We start from the raw sequence: 27,582 nt of genomic DNA on the forward strand, positions 1-27,582 counted from the left end.
TTTGATATTGTGTGGATTTGTATTTTTTTCTCTTCCTTATTTCTTTGTGTAATCCCTCTGGCTGTTCTGTTTTTTGTGTTTTGCATGTTACTGTTCAATAATAAAAAAATATATAATAATAATTAACACTAAAAACAAAATTATAAAAATATAAAAAAATATAGATTAAAAAAACAAATAAAAAGAAAGGAAGCAGTGCAAGGGTTTACTCCTCCCAAAATCTGACCACGAATTTCATATTTTTTTACGGAGGTCAATTAGTGTTGAAATTCTGCAAACAAAAAAATGTAATTGCTAATTTGCTACGTGAGAGCAGTGGTGACCTGTCATTTTGTGTCCCAACTGCATGAGGGTTATTTGATTTAGGTTTCCTTTCATTCTTTATCGATTTGTGATTGTTGCTTAGCTCATAGTACTTTGTTCTATATTCCACTTTGTCGTTATCTAAATCAAATCAAATCAAATTTTATAGTTTCACTCTGTGCTAGGGGGTTAAGAAATAATGTTCACGCAGTAATAACTGGGAGCTTTTTAAATATGAGGTTGGAAAATATTTAAGAAAATATGGGACTTGTCTTGCCAAGACAAGGAGAGCTGAAAAAGAAAGTGTAATTACAAAGATCACCTTTCTTGTTCAAAAGCCTGTTGAAAGTCTCTCAGAGGAGGACAAGTCTGTTCTGTTTGAGCTGTAACACAGGTTGGATGATATGTATAAACTGAAAGCAGAGGGAGCCTTTGTCAGATCTAGGAAGACGTGGCTAGAGTAGGGTGAACAACATTCATCTTATTTTTTCAGGTTAGGAAAATACCACTCTAAAAATAATACAATTCAACAATTAAATATTAATGGTCAAATCACAGATGATCTCAAATGAATCTCTAACTTTAGTTGTAGGAATTTATATAGTTCTAAGTATTGTGAGATTTCCTCAACTCGTTTTTTGACTCTCTGGGGGATGTGAAAACAATTGGGGAGGCTGAGAGGGAACAGTGTGATGACCCTATTATAGTTGAAGAGATCATTTATTCTATTGAACACCTTCAAAATAAGAAGTCGCCTGGGACTGATGGTATATCTGCTGTTTTACAAAACTTTTTTTCAACAGTTGGCCCCATTTCTGTTGGAGGTCTTTTCTGAAAGCATTACAAATAATGCTCTCCCTCCCAGTTTGACTCAAGGTCTGATTACATTAATGCCTAAGCCCAAGAAAGACTTCCTTCTACTTGATAATTGGCGTCCAATCTGTCTGCTCAATAATGACTACAAAATATTAGCCTCTATATTTGCAAAAAGAATGAAGGCACTATTGGACTCAATTATAGAAGAGACCCAATCTGGCTTCATGAGGAATAGACATATATCTAATAATATCCGACTGGTGTTAAACCATACTGACTATTCTGATTTAATCTTCAAAGATAGTTTTATTGTCTTCATAGACTTTTATAAAGCCTTCGAAACAGTGGAACGTGAGTTTCTATTTCTCTCCCCTGAGAAATGTGGTTTTGGGGAATTTTTAAAAGAATCCAACTTCAATTTGGAATTTCATCCCGCATTATATCTTCTCCCATTTTGTAACTGTAACATTGATAAGACTCCTGCAAAATTATCTGCTTTTCATAAACAAGTATTCATAGCATGGTCGTTAATATATAAACATAATTTTTCCTCGCATAGGTATTTAATTTGGAACAATAAGGAATATTTTGTATAGAAACAAGTCTTTCTTTTTTAAGAACTGGTTCAATGATCATATCCTGCTGGTGAGTCAACTTTTTAATGCAGAATGATTGTTACTCAATTATGAGGAATTTTTTATCTTGTTACAATATCCCTGTAACACCTAGAGAGTTCGCCATAGTCTTTGATGCTATTCCATCTCAAACTCTCATGTTATTTAGTGGTGTAGCCAGACCTCACCTTCTTGACCTACCCTCAATTAATCCAGTTGACTCTTCAATAGGGTAAATATGTTTCTCCTTGCTCCCTCAGAACAACAGATCTATACATGCTTTATTTCAAAGGGATATTGTATCCATTCCTTATGTCACAACTTACTGGAATACATTGGTCACTAATATCTGTTGGGAAAAAAGTCTGGTTATTACCACACAAATACTTGTTAACACGGTCAAGGTCTCTTTCAGAATGATCCATAAGTACTACCCTGAAGAAACTCAAAAAATACATTAACATTGATTATACTTTTTGTGTTAAACATCCAGAAAATGTTGCATTCATTTTGGCATTGTCTATATGTAAAACAATTATGGAAAGATATTCACAGTTTTATAATTGTTAATATTCCTGATGACTTTTGTTTTCTATAAGGAATTCGAGCAGTACATTAAGACCATTCTACATGATTCTAATAAGAAAGCTGTTAAAACAATCAATATGTGCGTTTCTTTTAAGGTCTTTGTATAATCTGTAATTTGATGTACCCCCTAGCATATGTTATCATTGTCTATTTATGTACTTATTGTATGTATACAGACTAAAAACAAAAATAGAAAAAAATAAAGGTTATTTGATTGAATAGAAGTTTCATAATGGTTAGGATGTTACAAAAACACTGATACAGTATAAGTAGACAAATGTAGCATTTTGGCAACTTACATCAGAGCCTGTTCACACGTGCATCTGACCTCTCATTGGCTAGAATGGTATCACCTGATCTTGGCTCCTCCTCCCGCCTGCCTTCCATCTTTGAGGACATGTCCATATATTGTTGGAGCGGTCACTCAACTATATTGTCAATGTAATAGATCATCTTTGCCCATAGTCCTTCTCCGGTGAGAGTTTGGTACTGGAAGTTCCTCTGTGCGTTCCTCAGAGATACTGTTTGAGAATAAATGTTTAGGGTGTGGTCCATTGTTTATGAAAAGGTATGCGTTGTTTGGCCAGCAGTGAGTTTGATGTTTGACAATATTTAATGTGTACAGTATGTAAATATGTTTTCAGTTGGTTTCATTAGAGAGGCTTTGCTGGCTTCAAGGTCCAAGTGATTTATTGGAAGAGCCCTCCCTTACAGTGTTTGTCTTTTGAAGATGTATTTGTATTCGGGCAATTCCATGGTAATGGAATTATACAGACTCTTTTTAAAGTGAGATTATTTTCATGTTAAAATGTGTCAAACAAAAATCATTGATGTAAAAACATATATATATATATATATTTTTACAAACCGTACAACTCTCTGGGGACGACGACAATGGAAATAGTCTGGGTAGCCATTTGATTAGGTGTTCAGGAGTCTTATGGCTTTGGGGTAGAAGCTGTTTAGAAGCCTCTTGGACCAGGATTTGGCACTCTAGTACTGCTTGCCGTGCGGTAGCAGAGAGAACAGTATGACTAGGGTGGCTGGAGGAAAGAGAAGTCAGAGGAAAGACAAATGTGCAGGTAAAAGACACATCACGATATACATGTGTTATCAACATTTATTCTGTTATACAAAAGGCAGATAAAATGTACAATCTCTGGAAAAACACGTTTCTCAAGCTTCATTCATATGAATGGGTCTACATGAACATATTACAACACATTTTCTTAATTGTCAAAACATGGAAAACAAAATAGATACAAATATTTTCCCTTCAAAGAGTGGATATAGGCATCAAACATCGGTAATATCAAAAATGGTAAGATTCCTTCAGCTCCTGAGACTAACAAAAATCAACTGTTATTGTGAAAACTACTTTAACAACATCAAACAAGATATAAATTAGCAGATTTCAACATTTAACAACACATTTAACTCTAAAACATGTTTTATGTACAGATGGAGGACATAGGTTCAAATGTCTGTGTCATCCTATAAGTAATGAGCAGGAACTGCTGTTGCTCAAAAATCCACTAGCTGCTCTGTTAGATAGAGATGGAGAGTTCGTATGTTTAAGCAGTAATTCAGTCATATCTTATTCACCCAAGAGTTGTGTTCTGAGAGACATCTCCTCTCACACATGGAAGTTAGAACATGACTCTCAGTATTCTGTCTCCAGACCTTTCCCAAACAGCACATTATGTTTTCTCCTTTGTCATGATTGTTTATGTAACTTTGTAGTTCTATCATTCTGAGAACTCCTGCAATCATTGCACCTATACAGTGGTGCCTTGATATGTATTTGATTGTTATTTAATGTACCTGATTGGGAAATGCATTTTCTACTTTGACATTAGTATGGTCTCTCCCCTGTGAGTCCTCATGTGCACTTTCAGATTGGTGCCAGTGCTGAATCTGGTTCTCCTTTCTCTCCTGTGTGAATCTTTATGTGCACTGACAGATTACTGGCAACGCTGAATCCTTTTCCACAATCAGGACAGAGATATGGTTTCTCCCCAGTATGGGTCCTCATGTGTCTTTTCAGATCTCCAGTCTGCATGAAGCATGTACCACAAACAGGGCAGGAAAAAGGTTTCTCCCCTGTGTGGCTCCTCATGTGCACTGTCAGCTTACTGTTCTTGCTGAACCACTTACCACAAACATGACAACACAACCTAGCTGCAATGTGAGTTTGGAGGTGCTCTTTCATACCTTCTGTGGACTCCATATGCTTTCCACACACCCCACAAAGTGTTTCTTTATCCTTTGTATGAGTTTGAACATGTTTCATCAATGAGCCCATGTAATGAAAATACTTACCGCACACCTTACAACAAGGAGTAGCATGACCTTGACTGGGTGATTTCAGGAGGGACAACTGAGTAGATTTCTTACCCTTAGTGTTGATACGGGACCTTTGTCCTTTTACCATCTCTGTTCTCTTTGATTTGACTTGCTTAAAACCTGATGGAAGTCTTTTATTCTCCATACCAATTTGAACTGCAGAACAGACTGGATTTCCTGTAGAGAGGGGCTGAGAGACACTGGTTGGTTCTGATTCCCTATAGTCCTCTCCATCAGGTTCTGTTTTGATCTGTTCCGTTGTAGTACTGGGTAGAATGTCTCTCTCTTTGTTTCCTTCCTTTTGGGCTTGATAGATATTTGAGAGCCGAGTTGGGTACTCCACACAGTCACTTTTTACACAGGCAGGAGTGAATATGTAATCTTTAGTAACAGTCTCAATCCGTTGAATCTGCTCTTCCTCCTGACTGGTCCGGAGTTCCTCCTCTTCATCTTTAAATTGTATGGTTTCTGGGTCCTCCTGCCCCAGATTGGGGCTCCACTCCTGCTCATAGTGCTGCTGCTCCGGGGGGATCTCCGCTTCAGAGACAGAGAGAGTGAGCTGCTGGAAGTCTGGAAGAAGGATAAGACGGAAAATTTAACGACATCAAAGTATTGGTCAGTGTTTCATGTGGGACCCTAATTAGTGATCAACTTGGGAAATGTATAAAAGCACCCCATAGTCCTGAACAGGTGAGAGCTTTGTACTGGAAGTTCCTGTATGTGTGTATTTTGAATAATGTAGTAGTAGTAGAAGTAGTCATCGTAGTCGTGTGTCCGCCCCGTCTGCCGAAGTTGGGACTTGGGATGGTTCAGAATCATTCCGGTTTTACCAGAGTAATTGTACATGTTCTTTGAAAATCACTACAATAAAATGTATTTTAGCTGTCACCCTGGCTTGATATTGGCTACACTAGCTACTTCCCTCTCCTTACTGCAGGACAGCAGCCGGCAAGCAGGAGCGAAGGACACACTGTGCCGCGTGTTGTTGTGTTGCCAGGTTGCAGCTCAAACTCTCCCCACTGAGCGTTAGACTGTATCACGGTGACATCCAGAAGATTTGCAATATTACTAATGATTTCTCATGTAGGCAGCTATCCTACTCAAAATATAAAATCAGTGGGATGGAACAAATTGGCTACGTTAGCTAGCGGGTAGTGATATAGCTGCCTGATGAAGCAACTGCTGCCCAGTGGGAACCAACAGTGGCAAGCAACTCGATACAACACCGTTGCACTGGTCATTCACACCGGCTTGTCGTTATGTTAGCTAATTGTCATGTCACGGTGACATCCAGATGTTGACCAATACTACAAGTTATTTCTCCCTCACCCATTGAAATTTACATCACAAGTTTTAACTAGTGCCATGCTGCTGTTGTTGCCAGCTAGCATAAACTAGCTGAATAAGTGCATCGACAAAGTCGTCCCCGGAGTGACCATGCATAAATATCCCAACCAGAAGCCATGGACTACAGGCAACATCCGCATTGAGCTAAAGGCTAGAGGTGCCGTTTTCAAGGAGCAGGACACTAATCTGGACGCTTATAAGAAATCCTGCTACGACCTCAGAAGAACCATCAGTCAAAACGTCAATACAGGACTAAGATTGAATCATACTACGCCAGCTCTGACACTTGTCGGATGTGGCAGGGCTTGCAAACTATCACGGATTACAAAGGGAAACCCAGCAGCGAGCTGCCCAGTGACACGAGCCTACCAGATGAGCTAAATTCCTTCTATGCTGGCTTCGAGGGAAGCAACACTGAACCATTCATGAGAGCACCAGCTGTTCCGAACGACTGTGTGATCATGCTCTCCAAAGCAGATGTGAGTAAGACCTTTAAACAGGTCAACATTCACAAGCCTGACCCAGTCTGTAATACCTACATATTTCAAGCAGACCACCATAGTCTGTGTGCCCAAGAGCGCCAAGCTAACCTGTCTAAATGACTACCACCCCATAGCACTCATCTGTAGCCATGAAAAGCTTTGAAAGGCTGGTCATGGCTCACATCAACACCATCAGACCCAATTCGTATATACCACCCCAACAGATACACAGATGACACAATCTCTATTGCACTCCACACTGCTGGACAAGAGGAACACCTAAATGAGAATGCTGTTCATTTAATTCTGAGCTATTGTCAAAACCATAGTGCCTCCATGCTCATGGCCCTGGGTCTGAACACCTCCCTCTGCAACTAGACCCTGGACTTCCTGACGGGCCGCCCTCAGGTGGTGAGGGTAGGCAACAACACGTCCGCCATGCTGAACCTTAACACGGGGGCCCCTCAGGGGTGCGTGCTTAATCCCCTCCTGTATTCCCTGTTCACCCACGACTGCTTGGCTGCGCACGACTCCAACACCATCATTAAGTCTGCTGACGACATGACAGTGATTGGCCTTATCACGGACGACGAGACTGCATATATGGAGGTCAGTGACGCCAGGAAAACATCCTCTCCCTCAACGTCAGTAAGACAAAGGAGCTGATCGTGATCTACAGAAAATGGAGGGCCGAGCACGCCCATCATCCACATCAACGGGGCTGTAGTGGAGTGGGTCAAGAGCTTCAAGTTCCTTGGTGTCCACATCACTAATGAATTATTATGGTCCACACACACCAACACATAAGTGAAGAAGGCACGACAATGCCTCCCCCCCCTCAGGAGGCTGAAAAGATTTGCCATAGGCCCTCAGATCCTCAATGTTCTACAGTTGTACCATTGACTGCTCTTGACTGGCTGCATCACTGCTTGGTATGGCAACTGCTTGGCATCTGAGTGCAAGGCGCTACAGAGGGAAGTACACTGCTCAAAAAAATAAAGGGAACATTTAAACAACACAATGTAACTCCAAGTCAATCACACTTCTGTGAAATCAAACTGTCCACTTAGGAAGCAACACTGATTGACAATAAATTTCACATGCTGTTGTGCAAATGGAATAGACAACAGGTGGAAATTATAGGCAATTAGCAAGACACCCCCAATAAAGGAGTGGTTCTGCAGGTGGGGACCACAGACCACTTCTCAGTTCCTATGCTTCCTGGCTGATTTTTTGGTCACTTTTGAATGCTGCCGGTGCTTTCACTCTAGTGGTAGCATGAGACGGAGTCTACAACCCACACAAGTGGCTCAGGTAGTGCAGCTCATCCAGGATGGAACACCAAAGCGAGATGTGGCAAGAAGTTTTGCTGTGTCTGTCAGCGTAGTGTGCAGAGCATGGAGGCGCTACCAGGAGACAGGCCAGTACATCAGGAGACGTGGAGGAGGCCGTAGGAGGGCAACAACCCAGCAGCAGGACTGCTACCTCCGCCTTTGTGCAAGAAGGAGCAGGAGGAGCACTGCCAGAGCCCTGCAAAATTACCTCCAGCAGGCCACAAATATGCATGTGTCTGCTCAAACGGTCAGAAACAGACTCCATGAGGGTGGTACGAGGGCCCGACGTCCACAGGTGGGGGTTGTGCTTACAGCCCAACACCGTGCAGGACGTTTGGCATTTGCCAGAGAACACCAAGATTGGCAAATTCACCACTGGCGCCATGTGCTCTTCACAGATGAAAGCAGGTTCACACTGAGCACGTGACAGAGTCTGGAGAAGCCGTGGAGAACGTTCTGCTGCCTGCAACATCCTCCAGCATGACCGGTTTGGCGGTGGATCAGTCATGGTGTGGGGTGGCATTTCTCCATGTGCTCGCCAGAGGTAGCCTGACTGCCATTAGGTACCGAGATGAGATCCTCAGACTCCTTGTGAGATCATATGCTGGTGCGGTTGGCCCTGGGTTCCTCCTAATGCAAGACAATGCTAGACCTCACGTGGCTGGAGTGTGTCACCAGTTCCTGCAAGAAGAAGGCATTGATGCTATGGACTGGCCCACCTGTTCCCCAGACCTGAATCCAATTGAGCACATCTGGGACATCATGTCTCGCTCCATCTTCCAACGCCACGTTGCACCACAGACTGTCCAGGAGTTGGCGGATGCTTTAGTCCAGGTCTGGGAGGAGATCCCTCAGGAGACCATCCGCCACCTCATCAGGAGCATGCCCATGCGTTGTAGGGAGGTCATACAGGCACGTGGAGGCCACACACACTACTGAGCCGCATTTTGACTTTTTTTAAGGACATTACATCAAAGTTGGATCAGCCTGTAGTGTGGTTTTCCACTTTAATTTTGAGTGTGACTCCAAATCCAGATCTCCATGGTTTGATAAATTTGATTTCCATTGATAATTAAAAACAAATAAACACACAAAAGTATGTGGACACCCCATCAACTTAGTGGAATCAGCTATTTCAGTCACACCCGTTGCTGACAGGTGTATAACATTGAGCACACAGCCATGCAATCTCCATAGAGAAATATTTGGCAGTAGAATGGTCTTACTGAAGAGTTCAGTGACTTTCAACGTGGCACCATCATAGGATGCCACCTTTCCAACAAGTCAGTTTGACACATTTCTGCCCTGCTAGAGTTGCCCCAGTCAACTGTAAGTGCTGTTATTGTGAAGTGGAAACGTATAGGAGCAACAACAGCTTAGCAGTGGCGTGGTAGGCCATACAACTCACAGAACAGGACCACCGAGTACTGGAGTGTGTAGCGTGTAAAATGTTTTGTCCTCAGTTGCAACACTCTCTACCAAGTTCCAGACTGCCTCTGGAAGCAACGTCAGCACAAAAACTCTTAGTCAGGAGCTTCATGAAATGGGTTTCCATTTGCAGAGCAGCCGTACACAACCCTAAGATCACCACGCACAATGCCAAGCCTGGGTTGGAGTGGTGTAAAGCTCGCTGCCATTTGATTCTGGAGCAGTGGAAATGCATTTTCTGGAGTGATGAATTACGCTTCACCATCTGGCAGTTCGACGGACGAACCCTGGCGACAGATGTGTGTTTTATTAAGACAGTATGCATATTTTCCCTGTTTTCTTGCACCGACGAGCCATTAAATCACGTTAAGGAGGAAACACCTTTGCAGCCTGAATGGATGACGTACAAAACGGTCACCGGGGAGACACGAGTGTATTACCGGCTGGGCACATTAATCCCAGACGATAGTGAGGATCAATGGAATGCTCCCCAGAGGAGAAAAGGGAGGACCATCCTCCTCAGTGAATTTCATAAACATAAAAATTGTGAAACATTAAAGTTATCCTTTTTAGATCAAACCACACAAAAAATATTAACATTGCCAAATAATTGATTAAAACACAGTTTTACAATGAAGGTCAACAGTAGTCTCAGCAGCACTCTGTAGGGTAGCACATTGGGGTAGCCGGGGGACAGCTAGCTTCTGTCCTCCTGTGGGTACATTGACTTCAATACAAAACCTAGGAGGCTCATGGTTTTTCACCCCCTTCAAAAGACTTACAAAAGTAATTATGACAACTTCCGGAGGAAGTCCTCCAACCAAAGAGCTCTTTTAGCATGAACTCATGTTGTCCACCCAATCAAAGGATCAGATAATGAATCTAGTACTGAAAGCATAATCTACTGCTAGCTAGCACTGCAATGCAATGCAAAACATGTGGTGAGTAGTTGATTCAAAAAGAGAAAGACTATAGTTGAACAGTTTTGATTAATTTCTTCCAAAATTAAGAAGCAAGAGAGAGAGAGAGCTACTGTATATTTCGTAGTACATTTTATTTCACTTTCACCTAGCTAGCATCTGGCTCAAACAGAGAGGGATGCTATGTTAGCTAGCAGAATATACAACACTGGAACTTTTCGAAGTCGAGATAAGCTTTTGGTTTTATTAATTTATTGCCACTGGGGCCTGCCGGTGTAACTGCTAAACTGCTTGCTGCTGACTGTACTGCATGATTGTAGTGGCTTTATTAACTTGTTAGTTCTAGTAGCTACGTTAACTATGACGTGACAACTATGTTGGCTGTGTGTGGTTAGAGGTCATGATATGGAAATGTTGTACACTGAAGTCCACAAGCAAAGGGAAAAGGTGAGAGGAGGATAGCGCGTAGACAGATGCAAGAAGGAATATATATATATATATATATACACACACAACAAGCTGTTTGTATGTGGCTGCTATGAAAGTGAACTGTGTTTGCATGTGATGAGTTTGCAAAGCGGTATTGCATGTCTGTCACCTTGATTACTTAATTATCTCGACCTGTGCACCTACATTGTAAACTTTCATTCAGAGGCTAGGTTGTAGCAACCTCATGATGGGTCCAGGGAAAATTCGAGCATCATGTAGTAGCCTAAACCTTTCAATGTTACATTGAGCTGGGTGAATGGAATATGAATGACAGTCATCCGATATGTTGTAATAGAAATTAGGCCACGCTCATAATTTTTTTTTTTAAACATCCTCCCTCATCTTAAACGGCACTGATCACGAATGGTGAGGATTCAAAACGCCCACCCTGGCTAGGCTTGTTGAAATTAAATGGAACAACTGCTGGCATTAGGTCATTTAGGCATACCCGATCATTTTCATATTACACTTCCTCTAAAAAAAAATATAACCAACTCGGGCATTGCTCCTTTATTTCGTAAAATTGAGTTTGAGTTAGTTAGACAAACGTCATGAGTAACAAACCTGCTCTGTGTAGGTTTAACGGTATCTCAGGTTGAAGAACAATGTCGAGCATCCTCTGTAGACGGACAACTTCCTCCTGATACTCTGCTATCATTTTTTCAACGACCCCGAATATCTCATCAGCAGCAGCTGTTAATCTATCGTTGAGAAAAACCCTCAACAACTGCATTTTAGACATATTTAAAGAATACAAATACATTAGCTAGCTAAGTGGCTGTGCTGTTTTCATCCCATCCATGTCCGTGCAAAAACAACATCCGGCATTACTAAGTAAAAACGGGAATCCACTGTTCGTGCGCCTTCAAGTTAACAGATTTTGCGCTTTCGCCACCTGCTGGACTGGAGTGTAACATGGCCAATGTACTGAGTAGCACGTGTCAAACTCATTCCACGGAGGGCGGAGTGTCTCCGGGTTCTCTCTCCTGTGTCCGTAAATTCACTCTGGCTATCTACTCCGATTTCAGGAACTCCCCTGGTTGTCTAGGGGTGCATTCGTAAATTCACTCTGGCTATCTACTTTGATTTCAGAGCGCACTCGTCTGAGTATGCCAGAGCGCAGAATAACTGATGAATTTACAAACGCTCAAAAGCCGTTGAATATGTCCGGTGTCAGTAAACGTTGGCAAAGGGGTGCATTCGTAAATTCACTCTGGCTATCTACTTTGATTTCAGAGCGCACTCGTCTGAGTGTGCCAGAGCGCAGAATAACTGATGAATTTACAAACGCTCAAAAGCCGTTGAATATGGCCGGTGTCAGTAAACGTTGGCAAAAAAAAGCGTAATTAAATTGTTGCAATCAGCACAGTTAGTCACTAACGCACTGGATAACATGATCATAGCCTAACCAGCTCTGCTAGGTCGAAGTAGCTAGCAAGCTAGCCAACACCAGCCAGTTAGCTTGACTAACATTGTGAGGTCAGAGCGCTCGGATCAACCCTACTCCTCGGCTAGAGCGTCCAGGGTGCGCTCTGAATGCTCAGAGAGCAAAATGCTCTGAAGAATTTACAAACTGACAACTCTCTGAATTTAGGAACGACTCTGACATTCCAGATTTAATTTATGAACACCCTAGGTCTTTGAAAGTAGAAACCAAAAACCATCAGACCCTCCATGGAATGAGTTTGACATGTAGCAGCACATGTACTAGTAGTAACGGTTATCAAAACATTTTTAAATTGCTAAAACACAATTCATTACCCTCTCTCCTTTGTAGCGAACTAGCTAACCTTAGATCTCTCTCTGTCGATCAGAAGCAAAGATGGTTATGTGTTATGTACCGCCGGATTGTAACCACTACTTTGATAAGCACACATGCATGTTATCGTTTTCCAAAGCGTCGCTGGAGCCGTGTGATTAGGTAAACCATGGTTGCTTGCTGCTAATGAGCAATTAGGTTAGGTTGACGCTCTGCAGTTAGCTAGGTTCTTATGAATGTTAGCTAGATACCCACCGAATGTGTTACGTGTACAACGCACAATACCGTCCTTACAAGTAAAACTAAAACCAGCATAGGCTACCATAATGACTGTTGTTACCTTTTTATTGACAAGTATTTAGTGATTTAGCCAGCTACTTTTTTACGTGGTCACATGCTAGCTAGCGTTAGCCCACCAGGGAAAGGATATTTAGCTAGCTAGTTAACGTGTAGTCAGACTTGCTAGTTAACGTTAACTCACTGTTTGTGTAGTCAGACTTGCTAGCTAACGTTAGGCTGGCGCCATGGCAAGAATAGTTGGTCATCTAGCATGTCACCACTTAGAAAAGTCTGACTACAAAAACGTTAAGCTAATGCTACCTAGCTAGCTAAAGCCTGGTGGGCTAGTTAGTTACATTACTGCATGTCAGTCCCTTTCAGATGATCCCCCTATCACTGTTGGTCCTCCTCAGTGACCTCACGGCAGAGGGTTTTAACTTTCCTCTTGAGAATTTGAATCAGAAGTAATCGTATGACGCATTGCAATATTTCACCTCTTTGGGCAAATAGGACCCTAGATTGTCCAGATCATCTAGTTGAGCATTCCAGCAGAAATGTCCCATCCACATAGTCAGATTTTAGATGTGCAGATAGCCCAGCCTATTTTACCAATACAATTATCAAGTCTGAAGAAGCTGTTTATTGGGAAACGAGAACAAACAATGAGGCATGAGGATTGGGTGCTGAGGGACCACTTGTCACATGGTGGGTTTGTGACATGATAAACAAAGCATTTTCTGCCATGATAAAGATGTTGATACAGCATTGAAAAAGACCCACCACTGACTAAATGTCTATTTGTTTTCCAGACCAACAGGAGTGCATCCCTCAGACCATCTGGTGCATGGACATCCTGTGCCAGTGTGATCCAGTTGTGGAGACGACAGCACATCGAGCCTGTGGACGAACAGGTCAGTAACTCATCAAATATGATACAATATTGTGTAAAACAGAATTTGTATATGCATAGAAAAATGGATTGGAAGAAAACCTCAAAGTAGGAACAAAAACAATGTGCATAAACTATTTACAAGTTATTTACAGATGTTCACTGTTGCAGTGCCAACTTTGGGAGCATGTGGTCCTTGAAAAACTAATCTAGTCCAGCAATAGGAGTCTGCCAGAGGTCGTCACGCTGGATGGGGATGGTGACAGAGGCTTTGGTGGTCCACACAATGAATAAGCAAGTGTCCTTTCCAGTGTTGTGGAGCTGCCCTTAACCTGCTGCCATTAAGGATGGTATTCACGGAGGCTGTAAGACCCTCCCTTCTGGATATAGAAATCCTTCGACTTCACTGCCTCTTCAATGTTAAGGTAGGGACCACTTAACCTAGGGACCACTTAACCTCCACCACTGCTGTGGTGCCCACTCTAGCTATCTACCACCAGACCATCCGGTGAGGCACCCAGGATCCCAGACCCCGTGACCAAAAGCCTTGACTCCTGCCCATCCATCTCTGTAGCCATTTTGAATGCCTTGATGTCCTTTGTTATCTGTGCCCCATTTTTACCACATTCAACGTCTCAACAGCTTTAAATGTATTCCTTGTAAGAAATGTGCAATATAAAGTTTTATTTGATAACATTACAGATGTAGAATATTTCATAAACTGTCATTTTCATATGAGGGCAAGTACAGTTTTTCTATAAACTTTTAATTGATAACTTGGGATTTTATGAGTTGACATAGCATATAGTGGGAAGGATCCTATAAATCAAGACTGTGTGAATTCATGTACCACTCTGAATAAATAAACTGTGCCTTTTGAAGATTTGTCTCTGGTCATGAAAGTACAATACAGACTGGATGTCTAAACAAAGTACATTCTGAATGTGAATAGATTTGTATATTCATTCTCATCAATGACAACATTCTAGAACTGAGTTATCACTCATCGAAGTCTGGTATCTGGAATAATCTGGTTAATGATTGTATAATTGATTAAGTGTCTATTTCCTTGTAGGATGTTGACAGCCTTTTAGAAAAATGTTTATTGCAAAGATGCTCAAACTTAACTTAAACATTTTCGACTAAAATTATATACCCAAATCTAATTGCCTGTAGCTCAGGCCCTGAAGCAAGGATAAGCATATTCTTGGCACCATTTGAAAGGAAACACTGACGTTTGTGAAAATGTGAAAGGAATGTAGGAGAATATAACACTATAGATCTGGTAAAAGATAATACAAAAAAAAGGTCTTTGGTATTTCTTTTGTACCATCATCTTTGAAATGCAAGAGAAAGGCCATAATGTATTATTCCAGCCCAGGTGCAATTTAGATTTTGGCCACTAGATGGTAGCAGTGTATGTAAAAAGTTTTAGACTTATCCAATCGACCATTGCATTTCTGTTCCAAATGTTGTATCAAGACTGCCCAAATGCGTCTAATTTGTTTATTAATAACTTTAAGTGTTCAAAATTGTACACTCCTCAAACAATATGGTATTATTTCACTGTAATAGCTACTGTAAATAGGACAGTGCAGTTAGATTAACAAGAATTTAAGATTTCTGGCAATATCAGATATGTCATGGGAAATTTTCTTGTTACTTACAACCTCATGCTAATTGCATTAGCCTATGTTAGCTCAACCGTCCTGTGGACGGGACACCGATCCCAAAGAAGTTTAGCAACACTCACGACACAGAATCAATTTTATCCCTCATGCTGGCCCTGACCAAACTGGTAAGTTTCCCCTCACTATAGCTGCACTTCTCCACATTGCCAGACTTACAGTTGAAGTCAAAAATTTACATAAACAAGTTTTAATGACTCCAACCTAAGTGTTTCAACTACTCCACCAATTTCTTGATAACAAACTATAGTTTTGGCAAGTCGGTTAGGACATCTACTTTGTGCATGATGACACAAGTAATTTTTCCAACAATTGTTTACAGACAGATTATTTCACTTATAATTCACTGTATCAGAATTCCAGTGGGTCAGAAGTTTACATACCCTGAGTTGACTGTCATTAAACAGCTTGGACATTTTCAGAAAATTATGTCATGGCTTTAGAAGCTTCTGATAGGCTAATTGACATAATTTGAGTCAATTGGAGGTGTACCTGAGGATGTATTTCAAGGCCTACCTTCAAGCTCAGTGCCTCTTTGCTTGACATCATGGGAAAATCAGAAAAAATTGTAGAACTCCAAAAGTCTGGTTCATCCTTGGGAGGAATTTCCAAACGCCTGAAGATACCACACTCATCTGTACTAACAATAGAACACAAGTATAAACACCATGGGACCACGTAGCCGTCATACCGCTCAGGAAGGAGACGCGTTCTGTCTCCTAGAGATAAATGTACTTTGGTGCGAAAAGTGCAAATCAATCCCAGAACAACAGCAAAGGACCTTGTGAAGATGCTTGAGGAAACAGGTACAAAAGTACCTATATCCATAGTAAAACGAGTCCTATATCGACATAACCTGAAAGGCCGCTCAGCAAGGAAGAAGCCCCTGCTCCAAAACTGCCATAAAAAAGCCAGACTACGGTTTACAACTGCACACGGGGACCCCAAAGATTGTACTTTTTGGAGAAATGTCCTCTAGTCTGATGAAACAAAAAATAGAACTGTTTGGCCAGAATAACCATCGTTATGTTTGGAGGAAAAAGGGGGACGCTTGCAAGCCGAAGAACACCATCCCAACCGTGAAGCACGGGGGTGGCAGCATCGTGTTGTGGGGGTGCTTTGCTGCAGGAGGGACTGGTGCACTTCACAAAATAGATGGCATCATGAGGGTGGAAAATAATGTGGATATATTGAAGCAACATCTCAAGACATCAGTCAGGAAGTTAAAGCTTGGTCACAAATGGGTCTTCCAAATGGACAATGACCCCAAGCATACTTCCAAAGTTGTGGAAAAATGGCTTAAGGACAACAAAGTCAAGGTATTGGAGTGGCCATCACAAAGACCTGACTGCAATCCAATAGAAAATTTGTGGGCAGAACTGAAAACGCATGTGCGAGCAAGGAGGCCTACAAACCTGACTCAGTTGCACCAGCTCTGTCAGGAGGAATGGGCCAAAATTCACCCAACTTATTGTGGGAAGCTTGTGGAAGGCTACCCGAAACGTTTGACCCAAGTTAAACAATTTAAAGGCAATGCTACCAAATACTAATTGAGTGTATGTAAACGTCTGACCCACTGGGAATATGATGAAAGAAATAAAAGCTGAAATAAATCATTCTCTCTACTATTATTCGGACATTTTACATTCTTTAAATAAGTGGTGATCCTAAATGATCTAAGACAGGGATTTATTTATATTCTGATTAAATGTCAGTAATTGTGAAAACTTAGTTTAAATGTATTTGGCTAAGGTGTATGTGAACTTCCGACTTCAACTGTATAGTGGTCTTATCCCTTTTAATGCTCATCCTTGAAAATTGACATAAGGTCTGAAATAGACACCAAAGTTGACATACTGTACAAACAATTATCTAGGCTATGTAAAACAAAATTATTGTTTGATTTACTGCTCTGATAACTAGCTAGCTAAAGTGTAGTCTTCTGCTAGCTAAAACAGAGAAAGGAGACGCAAAGTTCATGGGTTGGGCACAAAGGTCTCTGAAGGCGCTCGTGAACTGTAGCTGACAGTGTCGGCTAGAGATGGCGTGCAGGAGCTTCCTGTCTCAACGTCAACAGTGAAGAGGCGACTCCAGGATGCTGGCCTTCTAGGCAGAGTTCCTCTGTCCAGTGTCTGTGTTCTTTTGCCCATCTTAATATTTTATTTTTATAGGTCAGTCTGAGATATGGCTTTTTCTTTGCAACTGCCTAGAAGGCCAGCATCTCGGAGTCGCCTCTTCACTGTTGACGTTGAGACTGGTGTTTTGCAGGTACTATTAAATGAAGCTGCCAGTTGAGGACTTGTGAGGCATCTGTTTCTCTGTTTCTCAAATTAGACTCTCTAATGTACTTGTCCAAATGAAAGTGACTGCTTTATCTGCCTTTACAATGAAAACGAGTTAGAAAATGTGAACATACACTGAGTGTACAAAACATTAAGAACACCTTCCTAATAATGAGTTGTACCCATTCCTTTTGACTTCAGAACAGCCTCAATTTGACGGGGCTTGGACTCTACAAGATGTCAAATGTGTCCTTTGGGGGGTGGACCATGCTTGATACACAAGGGAAACTGTTGAGCGTGAAAAACTCATCAGCGTTGCAGTTCTTGACAAAGACCGATATACCCATTCAAAGCCACTTACATTTTTTGTCTTGCTCATTCAACTTCTGAATGGCACACATACACAATCCATGTCTCAATTGTCTCAAGGCTTAAAAATCATTCCCGTCATCTACAGGGATTGACATGAATTTAACAAATGACATCAATAAGGGATCATAACTTTCACCTATGTCATGGAAAGAGCAGGTGTTCTTAATGTTTTGTACACATTGTATATTTTATGGAAAAGAGATGTATATTTCTGGATGATGTGCCATGCTGCCTTGTTGACAAAATGACTGAATGGTGCAGTTTACTGTTCTATTAGAGAAGGGCACTCCTCCCTCACCACTTTTGCCCGGTCATGTCACAGGCCACAGACCGGTGCACCACGGCTCAGGTTAATAGAACTCTCACTGTTTCTCCCGTGTGAGCCCTCGTGTATCTTTTGATGTCCAATCGGATTGAAGCCTGGCCATAATCAGGGCAGTAACATAGCCTGATTTCTCCTCTGTGTGAATCCAAATGTGCATTTTCAAATAGTGCCTGTAGCTTTTGCCACAATGACTGCAATGTTATGATTTCTCCCCTGTGTGGATCCTTCTGGGATATTTCAGAGTCCCACTCTGATTGAATGTTTTCCCACAATCGGGGCAGTGATATGACTTCTCCCCTGTGTGGCTCCTCATGTGCACTGTAAGTTCATTGTGTAAGGTGAACCATTTACTACAAATATGACAACAAAACCTGCAAAAAATCTGCAATGTGAGCTTGTTTCCAGGTGACTACCTCATGAAGCTGGTTGAGAGAATGCCAAGAATGTGCAAAGCTGTCAAGGCAAAGAGTGGCTACTTTGAAGAATCTCAAATATGTGTAACACTTTTTTGGTTACTATATGAATGTGTTATTTCCTATTTTTGATGTATTCACTATTATTCTACAATGTAGAAAATAGTAAAAATTAAGAAAAACTCTGAAATTAGTAGATGAGTCCAAATGTTGACTGATACTGCAAATCATTGGTTGAGACACAGCATACTCTTGAATACAGGGTGGGTGTCATTTCAGTGAGAAATATAATTAATAGAATCAACCTATCCCTTTAGACAACTACAATCATTGAAAATGTAAATTAATTGAAATGTTAAGTTTCAATTCACACCACAAATCTTGAATGGGAATGTCTATTCTATTATCAGATATGAAGGTAAACCCCAGATGCAGAACACATCAAATAAACAATAGCTTAATATTCCAACAGGGGCAGGCAATAGACAGGTCAAGGCAGGCATGGGTCAGTAAACCAGAGGTGGGGCAATAGTACCGGGCAGCAGGCAGGCTCAGGGTACGACAGAGGTCGGTAATCCAGAGAGGGGCGAAGGTACAGGTCGTCAGGCAGGCTCAGGGGCAGGCAGGCGGGCTCGGAGTCAGGACAGGTCAAAACCAGGAGCGCGAGAAAAGAGAGACTGGAAAAAGCCGGCGCTGCGCCACAAACCACAGAGAACACAGGTACAGTGGGGCAAAAAAGTATTTAGTCAGCCACCAATTGTGCAAGTTCTCCCACTTAAAAAGATGAGAGAGGCCTGTCATTTTCATCATAGGTGCACTTCAACTCTGACAGACAAAATGAGAAAAAAGTTCCAGAAAATCACATTGTAGGATTTTGAATGAATTTATTTGCAAATTATGGTGGAAAATAAGTATTAACATATTGAGATGAGAAAACATGTTTTAATTGGAATTGGGCTGCCTGAGTAAACGCAGCCTTGACCAACAGTAGGTTGATATACTTTACCTTAAAACAAGGAACACTGATAACGTGGGCAGTGTTTATTATAGCCTTGAAGTCCACCTTTTGGTATTTTTTTTTACCAGTTTCCGTCTTTGTACAGCAAAACATGTAATAATTATTGATTGAACTTACATGCCACTGTGATAGAAACCATAAGCTCTTAACAGTGTAAGCAGGAAACACCACCCTAACCCCACTTGGCCTACATACTCTTGAAATAAGTGCACCCATTTCAAGTTCCATCTTCTTTAACTTCATTGAGAAACATTCCATTGTTATTTTGTACTTCAACATTAATGAACTGAAATGATCTGTCTTTGAACATACTGCCTTCTAGTTCATTCCATATTTCTCTTTGGGTTTTGTTTGTCTTTCCCATTGTGGCATTCATTCATCTTTGTGCACACAACTTGGGAACACCATTGAATTGAAAAACTTTACTCACCCAACTGTTTTTTTTCCCTGTCTAAGGTTATGCATCTGTTGAAGATCAAGAGTGTGACATATTACTACTAGAATGAAAGGGTTGTAGGGATACAAACAACTTTGCTCTATCAATCCCTTAGCTAGCTAATTTTAGATGAGAGTAGCAAAAGTTAGCTATTAGTAATCTCGAAAAGAAAAGACAACTCATCCGTGGGGAATTCACCTTTCAGCAGGACTATAACCTAAAACACAAGGCCAAATCTACACTGGAGTTGCTTACCAAGAAGATGTTTCTAAGTGGGAGAGATACAGTTTTGACCTAAATCTACTTAAAAATCTATTGCAAGACATTAAAATAGTTGTCTAGCAATGACCAACAATTAATTTGACAGCTTGAAGAATAATGGGCAAACGTTGCACAATCCAGGTGTGCACAGCTCTTAGAGGTTTACCTAGAAAAACACAGCTGTAATTGCTGCCAAAGGTGCTTCTAGAATTTATTGACTCAGGGGTGTGAATACTTACGTAATTAGACATTTCTCAATTACATTTGTATTACATTTGCAAACATTTCTAAAAACATGCTTTCATTTATCATTATGTGTGTAGATGGGTGAGAATAAAACGATTTAATCCATTTGGGATACAAGCTGTAACACATGTGGAATAAGTAATGTGGTATGAATACTTTCTGAAGGCACTATTTAGGTAAACTGACAACTTCACGAAAACAATATGCACGCTTCAATGGGGCAGAAGACCGATTAGTTGTAATTCTGGATGGCCAGATAGCTATCAACAATAACAAGAAACTGCCATGTGGGTAATCGTAAGTGACTCGTTTAATCTTGTCCTTGATACCATGTCTTGTTTTGAAGTGTTTTATCGGATTTCATGTTCAGTGCTCCTTTTGCACATTTATTTGTGTCATCACAATCCCTCATCCGATTGGTCGAGCCTTCTGACTTTGTGACTGTGGTAACTAGTGACAACCTGAGGTGTCTCACGTCATCTGTCTCTGGTATCGCTCTAGTGTCGATCACAATGGGCTTGTTCGACATTGCTACTGACAGACTGATCTACAAATAACCTTCATTATCATTTGTAGATCAGTCAGTCACAATTTACCGATGATACATTACGGTTTTACTCGTCTCGAACACGGCCTCTGAGCTAATATGGTCAAATAACCGCGAAAGTAGTAGAAAACACATTTTGCTGTATCGCCACTCTACATTGAGATGCAGTGCCTTAGACCGCTGCTCCACCCAGGAGCCCCAACAACATGGATGCATTTTGTGTTATGTTTGAAACTTACCTGAGAACTCATTTGTATCATCGTTTTATTACAGGTATAACAATAGTATGACATGTTCATATATTAGTCTCAATAGATCACATTAAGAACAAAAATCAAGCAACCTGATCTGTTAAGTATGATATGTGAAGGGTATTTCCATCTTAAACTTCAGTTCAGTGCCAAAAATAGATTACAGTTTCTTCATACTGTAGCTAGTCAACTTCAATTACAGATAGCAGATTCAACCCATAGTCAGGTTCAAGCAGAGTTATCTAATGTATGTGAGTTGTGCTCAATTTCATTCAACAATAGTCCAACATTTAATTTGATCATCAAACTAGGCAGATACAATATTTATTTAAATCATAATCTTCACTCATTTTCATCAATAGAGATTATTCTTCAGGGGAGATAGCTGTGGTACTGTACATATTTTTACTCAAATAATACAAACATTGGCACCGAAACAATACTATTAATGTGCAGTCTTGCTTTCCAGTTCTCCTTTCGTCCTCTTGCCCTGTGTGTAATATACATTAGTAATCACTAGGTGGCGCCCATAGACAAAACAAATCCCGCTCATGCAGCTGTCTAACCTGAAACTAAATCAAAACAAGCAAGCACTAGTAATATGAGATGAAAAACAACAATTTCTCATGCATTGTCTTGACATTTGGCTCCCCTTGTACATACAGATATACCACAATGAAGGTTCCCACCCTCTGCTCCTCTCTCTCACATAACAGTGGTATAGTTCACTCCAGCTCCCAAGCCAACTCTTCCACATTAGTTTCATTGGGCAAGCAACCCGCCCAGTGCTTCTTTGGGTCCTGACAGACAATCGTATTGTGCTTGCAGCTTACAGCGGAGATTGTCCATGGTTGGGGTGTTGTTGGTCTATAGTGGTTCTCTGTCCACAGGGCTGTCTCAGTCTTTGACCAGCCGGTAAATATGGTGCTGGGCTCCATGCTCACTAGTAGACACCTCAAAGACATAGGCTATACACAGCAGGGTCTCCAGTGTGTCCCTGTTGATCACAACCTGCAGAGAGACAGACCCACATGCACAGTTATTTTACACCACTAACTATAATACTACTACACACATTTCTCAAAAATATACATTTTTAAGCAATACAAATTAGTTTATTTTGCATACAGGTCGTTTTCATCTCTCACTGACAGAGTGGTACAAGCAATTACACAAAAGCGAACTGTCAAAATGTATGAGCTCCTTTTGAGAACAATACTTTCACCATATCATTGTTCTATCCCTAAAAGAAGCACTTGTTGCATAATCCATAGCATTGATACGCGTGTGTGCAGCTCATGTTTAATATGGGCTAAATCAGCCCATTGAGAACCTAATAACATGATGCGATGTGATCTGCTGTGTGGTTTCAATATGGTCATTGTGTCTGGACTGCAGTTGCCAATGGAATGGACAGTGACTTGAACCCTTATATTGATGACCACATTGTTACTATGGTGGTACTCTCCTTGCTCTCAATCGCTTCTGCTTCTGTATTGAAAACTCTTCAAGCAGGTGGTTGACAAGTCAACAGTTGTCTGCTACAATATTTTAATGATAGATGGTAATTGTGTGCGTGCGCCTTTACCTGCAGGATGGTGAAGTTCTCCAATACACTGTTCATCATGTACTTCTCTGGCAGGTGTTTGAGCTTGTGGATGAAGTTGATCATGTATTCACACAGTGGGGACCGGTGGATCCTGAACACATACCGCCCATTCTCAAACCGTGCATACTCCGTCTGGGGACACACACACAATGTATCCAATATATGATATACTGTATGTTCAATATACCAGGACATGGTCCTAGAGATATCACATTAAAAATACATTATAGCCCTCATAGATGAAATGAAAGGCATGTCATATGTACCTGATAGATAACACTAATTATAAACTGGGTGGTTCAAGCCCTGAATGCTGATTGGCTGACAGTCGTGGTATATCAGGCCGTATACTACGGGTATGACAAAACATTTATTTTGAATGATCTAATGACGTTGGTAACCAGTTTATAATAGCAATAAGGCACCTCGGGTGTTTGTGGTATATGGCCAATATACCACAGCTAAGGGCTGTATCCAGGCACTCCGTGTTGCGTCGCGCTTAAGAACAACCCTTAGCCGTGGTATTGGCCATATACCACAAACACCCCAGGTACCTTTTTGCTTAAATATAGTCTATAGATAATAGCTACCATAATCACTGTTGAATGTTATTACATTATAGTAGATGACTGGCCTGGCTTCCCCTCAATATCCATGTGAATATGTGTATGTGTTTGAGTGTTGTACAACATCTCTGTAGGGATAACAGTGATGTTGTGGTGGACAGGCAACACAGAACAAAGGTGTTCTGTCCCAAATGGAATCCTATTCGCTATAGTGTGCACTACTTTTGACCAGGACCTATAAGGCTGATCAAAAGTGGTGCACTAACTAGGGAATAGGGTGCCATTTGGGATATGCTCAGTGAGTCAGGGTGAGGAATGTAAGTGTTGTCTTGTGATGTCTGTTCTGGACCACAGAGCAGGAGAATAGTGAGTTGAATCCATCACAGCCACTGGTTGGGTTATTATTCATTCGCAGAGGGATAATAATCAGTCATTGACCTCAAATGTTGACCCCGCCTATCAGTTCAACTGTCAATCATTCAAATCCCCTTATATTTTAGTAGTCTACCAGCATACTAGAACCTGTGTTCTATCAGCAGTCAAGAGTCAGTGAAGTGTGGAGAGATAACAGGTCTAAAATATCTATTTTTTTATGCCAATCCTGGACCCAAAGCTCTACATAATCCATATATGTTACTGTATCTACTGTACCTACATCAGTCTTTATCTACATCTATGGTATGTATTTCTTCATTGTTTTTTTACAAGTACTTTTTAGTCTCTACTGATCAAATCAAATGTATTTATAAAGCCCTTCTTACATCAGCTGATATCTCAAAGTGCTGTACAGAAACCCAGCCTAAAACCCCAAACAGCAAGCAATGCAGGTGTAGAAGCACGGCGGCTAGGAAAAACTCCCTAGAAAGGCCAAAACCTAGGAAGAAACCAGGCTATGAGGGGTGGCCAGTCCTCTTCTGGCTGTGCCGGGTGGAGATAATAACAGAACATGGCGAAGATGTTCAAATGTTCATAGATGACCAGCATGGTCAAATAATAATAATCACAGTAGTTGTCGAGGGTGCAGCAAGTCAGCACCTCAGGAGTAAATGTCAGTTGGCTTTTCATAGCCAATCATTAAGAGTATTTATACCGCTCCTGCTGTCTCTAGAGAGTTGAAAACAGCAGGTCTGGGACAGGTACTGATGGAGCTAGAGTAATCCTTCTGGTGTCTCTCACCTCTACTTTCTCCACCACTTGCTTTCCAAAGGAGCAGACCTTGGTGGAGGAGGTGATGATCATGTTCTCAGAGCTCTCGTACTGACTGGACACGCCGTAGAAGAAACCTCTGTCTTCCTGCAGGTTGGCACTCAGATCGGCCTGCAGAGAGAGAAAGGAACCACACAGTCAACAACAACCTCCCCCCTCTCTTTTATTGAACAGAGGACAGTACAGGAAAGACAGGAGGAGGTCCACACAGGCCACACACACAACCTGTCAGTCTTAGCAAGAGGATAAGGCACTGTTCAAACAACCTGCCAGTCTATGACGAGACACATTTTTAGTTCTGGACAGTTCAATCAAAAACCTCAACAGAAATCTACTTCAGTCGTTATACAGCAATCTTTCTTTCAGTAATGTCCGGTTCTTCTAATTTAATAGACTTTGTTTCAAGGAACAGGGAAAAGTGTGTGTGTGCTTCTATTGGCTTCCTGAAACATGTTACCCAAAATGTGTGACGGCTCAACAAAGCCGGCAACTAACGCTCTGCAAAGCCAAGCAGCATCTATTGGCCTGGCCTGTGTTGACTTAATTTAGGCTGCCAATCCAGCCTCTGCATTCCCAAGATGCTGTGGCGTTAGTGCCAGACAGGACTCTCTTCGTCAGGTGCATCCAACCTCATGTCTGTCTAAGAAGGCAGAATCTGCTCCTAGTCACTGATACTGGGTCAGATATATTTTTATCCCTCCTTTTGGTTAAGGGAATGATGGGGGTGAGGGTAATCTGATGCTATATAATATTTTACATCGAGACGAGGCGTCCTCTGTCATGGTAGAGGAGTACAGACACAGAGGGCTTTACCTTTTCCCCTCTCAGGCCCTTGTCTCCTAATGGGCCATTAATACAGCGCTCAGCCTCTCTTCATCGCCCCGCTCCTCGTCTTCATCCCTCGCTCCTGTGATTCTCTCATTTGTCTTCATCCCCGGGGCCCAGTGACCCTCCCCGAACCTGCGCTCCCCACTTCCCTAACGGCCTGCGAGGGAATTCATCCAATTATAATCAACAGCCCTCAATTGGCTGATTAGATCAGCCAGGCCGGGCTCCTGTGTAACAATTTACAAGGGCCGGCTCAAATCGGATTCTCCGGGCACTTCAAAGGCGCGAGACAATCCGTTAGGACAGGGCCACGGGCGCTGTGGGGAGAAGGCAGGGCCGGTCGGGGAGCTGGAAATTCAATCTAGAATGCCATAGCTTTGGAGACGGGCCAGCAGCCTGTCACAGTCGCCATGACAACTAGCCAGAGCCTCAGGACGCCCCCAAGTCATGCCCGGGTGGCTGGCTGGCCGCCTCGATGGAACTGGGTTTTCTTTCTCACTTTATGAAGGCGGAAGAAGGAAACGAGGTATAAGTCACCTCAGATAAGGTTGCTTTTTATTTCTTTTTTGTACTCAGCGTAGCTGTTGAAATGTCCAGATGTTGGTTGGTTGTTTGTCTGTGTGTGTTTTGTCATGGGTGTCATGAGGGTTGGAGAGCCCCCTCAGGACAATCAGACCCACAATAATAAGATATGTTGAGGTGATGCATCTGGCACTAGCAGCAGTCATATGGGCTTGTTTCTCCAGTCAGTCTGGGATAGCTGCATACAGTGCCTTCAGAAAGTATTCATAACCCTTGACGGTCCACATTTTGCTGCTGCAGGCTGAATTTAAACTGGATTAAATAGATTTCTCTGTCTCCCACCAACGTCTCCCACCAACACACAATACCCCATAATGACAAAGTAAAAACATGTTTTTAGACATTTCTGCAAGTGTATTGAACATGAAATACAGAAATCTCGGATTTACATAAGTATTCACACCCCTGAGTCAATACATGTTAGAATCATCTTTGGCAGCGATTACAGCTGTGAGTCTTTCTGGGTAAAGAATTATTCAAGCTCTGTCAAGTTGGTTATTGATCATTGCTAGACAGACATTTGAGGTCTTGCCATTGATTTCCATGCCGATTTAAGTCAAAACTGTAACTAGATCACTCAGGAACATTCAATGTTGTCTTGATAAGCAACTCCAGTGTATATTTGGCCTTGTGTTTAAGGTTGTGTTTAAAGTTATTGTCCTGCTGAAAGGTGAATGTCTCTTGGAAAGCAGACGGAACAAGAATTTTGCCTGTGCTTAGCGCTATTCCATTTCTTTTTATCCTAAAAATAACTCACTAGTCCTTGCCAATGACAAGCATACCCATAACATGATGCAGCCACCACCATGCTTAAACATGTGAAGAGTGGTACTCAGTGATGTGTTATGTAGCATTTTCCTCAAACACAACACTTTATATTCAGGACAAAAAGTTTATTTCTTTGCCACATTTTTTGCAGTATTACTTTAGTGCCTTGTTGCAAACAGGATGCATGTTTTGGAATATTTTTTATTCTGTACAGGCTTCCTTCCTTTCGCTCTGTCAATTAGGTTAGTATTGTGGAGAAACTACAACGTTGATCCATCCTTAGCTTTCTCCTATCAAAACCATAAAACTGTTTTAAAGTCACCATTGGCCTTACAATTAAATCCCTAAGTAGTTTTCCTTCTTCTCTGGCAACGAAGTTAAGGATGCCTGTATCTTAGTAGTGACTGGGTCTACTGATACACCATCCATAGTGTAACTACTAACTTCACCATGCTCAAAGGTATATTCAATGTTTGCTTTTTTAAATTTTATATCCATCTACTAATAGGTGCACTTCTTTGCGAGGCATTGGAAAACCTCGTCTTTGTAGTTGAATCCGTGTTTGAAATTCACTGAGGAACATTTCTGAT

The 27,582-nt window shown here is 41.5% G+C and overlaps 2 protein-coding genes and 1 long non-coding RNA gene across 14 annotated transcripts in view; 1 reads left to right on the top strand and 2 right to left on the bottom strand.

Moving 5' to 3' along the window:
- Positions 1-3,398: 3,398 nt before the first annotated feature.
- LOC139406505 (gastrula zinc finger protein XlCGF48.2-like) lies at positions 3,399-11,499 on the bottom strand. The gene is made up of 2 exons (XM_071149157.1): positions 11,232-11,499; positions 3,399-5,237 (listed from the first exon to the last, which is right to left on the bottom strand). The coding sequence occupies exons 1-2, from the start codon at positions 11,428-11,430 to the stop codon at positions 4,216-4,218; spliced, it is 1,221 nt and encodes a 406-aa protein (XP_071005258.1). The 5' UTR covers positions 11,431-11,499; the 3' UTR covers positions 3,399-4,215.
- Positions 11,500-12,191: 692 nt separating this feature from the next.
- LOC139406506 (uncharacterized) lies at positions 12,192-14,031 on the top strand. Its single transcript, XR_011633995.1, has 3 exons — positions 12,192-12,588; positions 13,515-13,616; positions 13,766-14,031. It is a non-coding gene; the product is annotated as an uncharacterized lncRNA (long non-coding RNA).
- A 7,396-nt stretch (positions 14,032-21,427) lies between these two features.
- LOC139406507 (transcriptional enhancer factor TEF-3-like) overlaps positions 21,428-27,582 on the bottom strand; it is a 43,638-nt gene continuing 37,483 nt past the window's right edge. For 9 of the 12 annotated variants that reach the window (XM_071149159.1, XM_071149163.1, XM_071149162.1 and 6 more), the window contains 3 exons: positions 24,785-24,925; positions 23,022-23,174; positions 21,428-22,444 (listed from right to left, as the gene is read on the bottom strand). In XM_071149159.1, the coding sequence (XP_071005260.1) occupies positions 22,331-22,444; positions 23,022-23,174; positions 24,785-24,925 (408 nt within the window). In that variant the 3' untranslated portion in view covers positions 21,428-22,330. The remainder of the gene's footprint in view (positions 22,445-23,021; positions 23,175-24,784; positions 24,926-27,582) is intronic. The other 3 variants (XR_011633998.1, XR_011633997.1, XR_011633996.1) reach the window with 2 other exon arrangements.

This window comes from Oncorhynchus clarkii, chromosome 4, assembly GCF_045791955.1.
Source record: "Oncorhynchus clarkii lewisi isolate Uvic-CL-2024 chromosome 4, UVic_Ocla_1.0, whole genome shotgun sequence".
Taxonomy (NCBI): domain Eukaryota; kingdom Metazoa; phylum Chordata; class Actinopteri; order Salmoniformes; family Salmonidae; genus Oncorhynchus; species Oncorhynchus clarkii.

Bases quoted from the DNA above. Each gene is read 5' to 3' on its own strand.
- LOC139406505 (XM_071149157.1), bottom strand. From the start codon at position 11,430: ATGTATTTGTATTCTTTAAATATGTCTAAAATGCAGTTGTTGAGGGTT. The intron at 5,238-11,231 runs GTTTGTTACTCA...TCCTTCTTCCAG, and splicing joins GTTAAACCTACACAGAGCAG to ACTTCCAGCAGCTCACTCTC.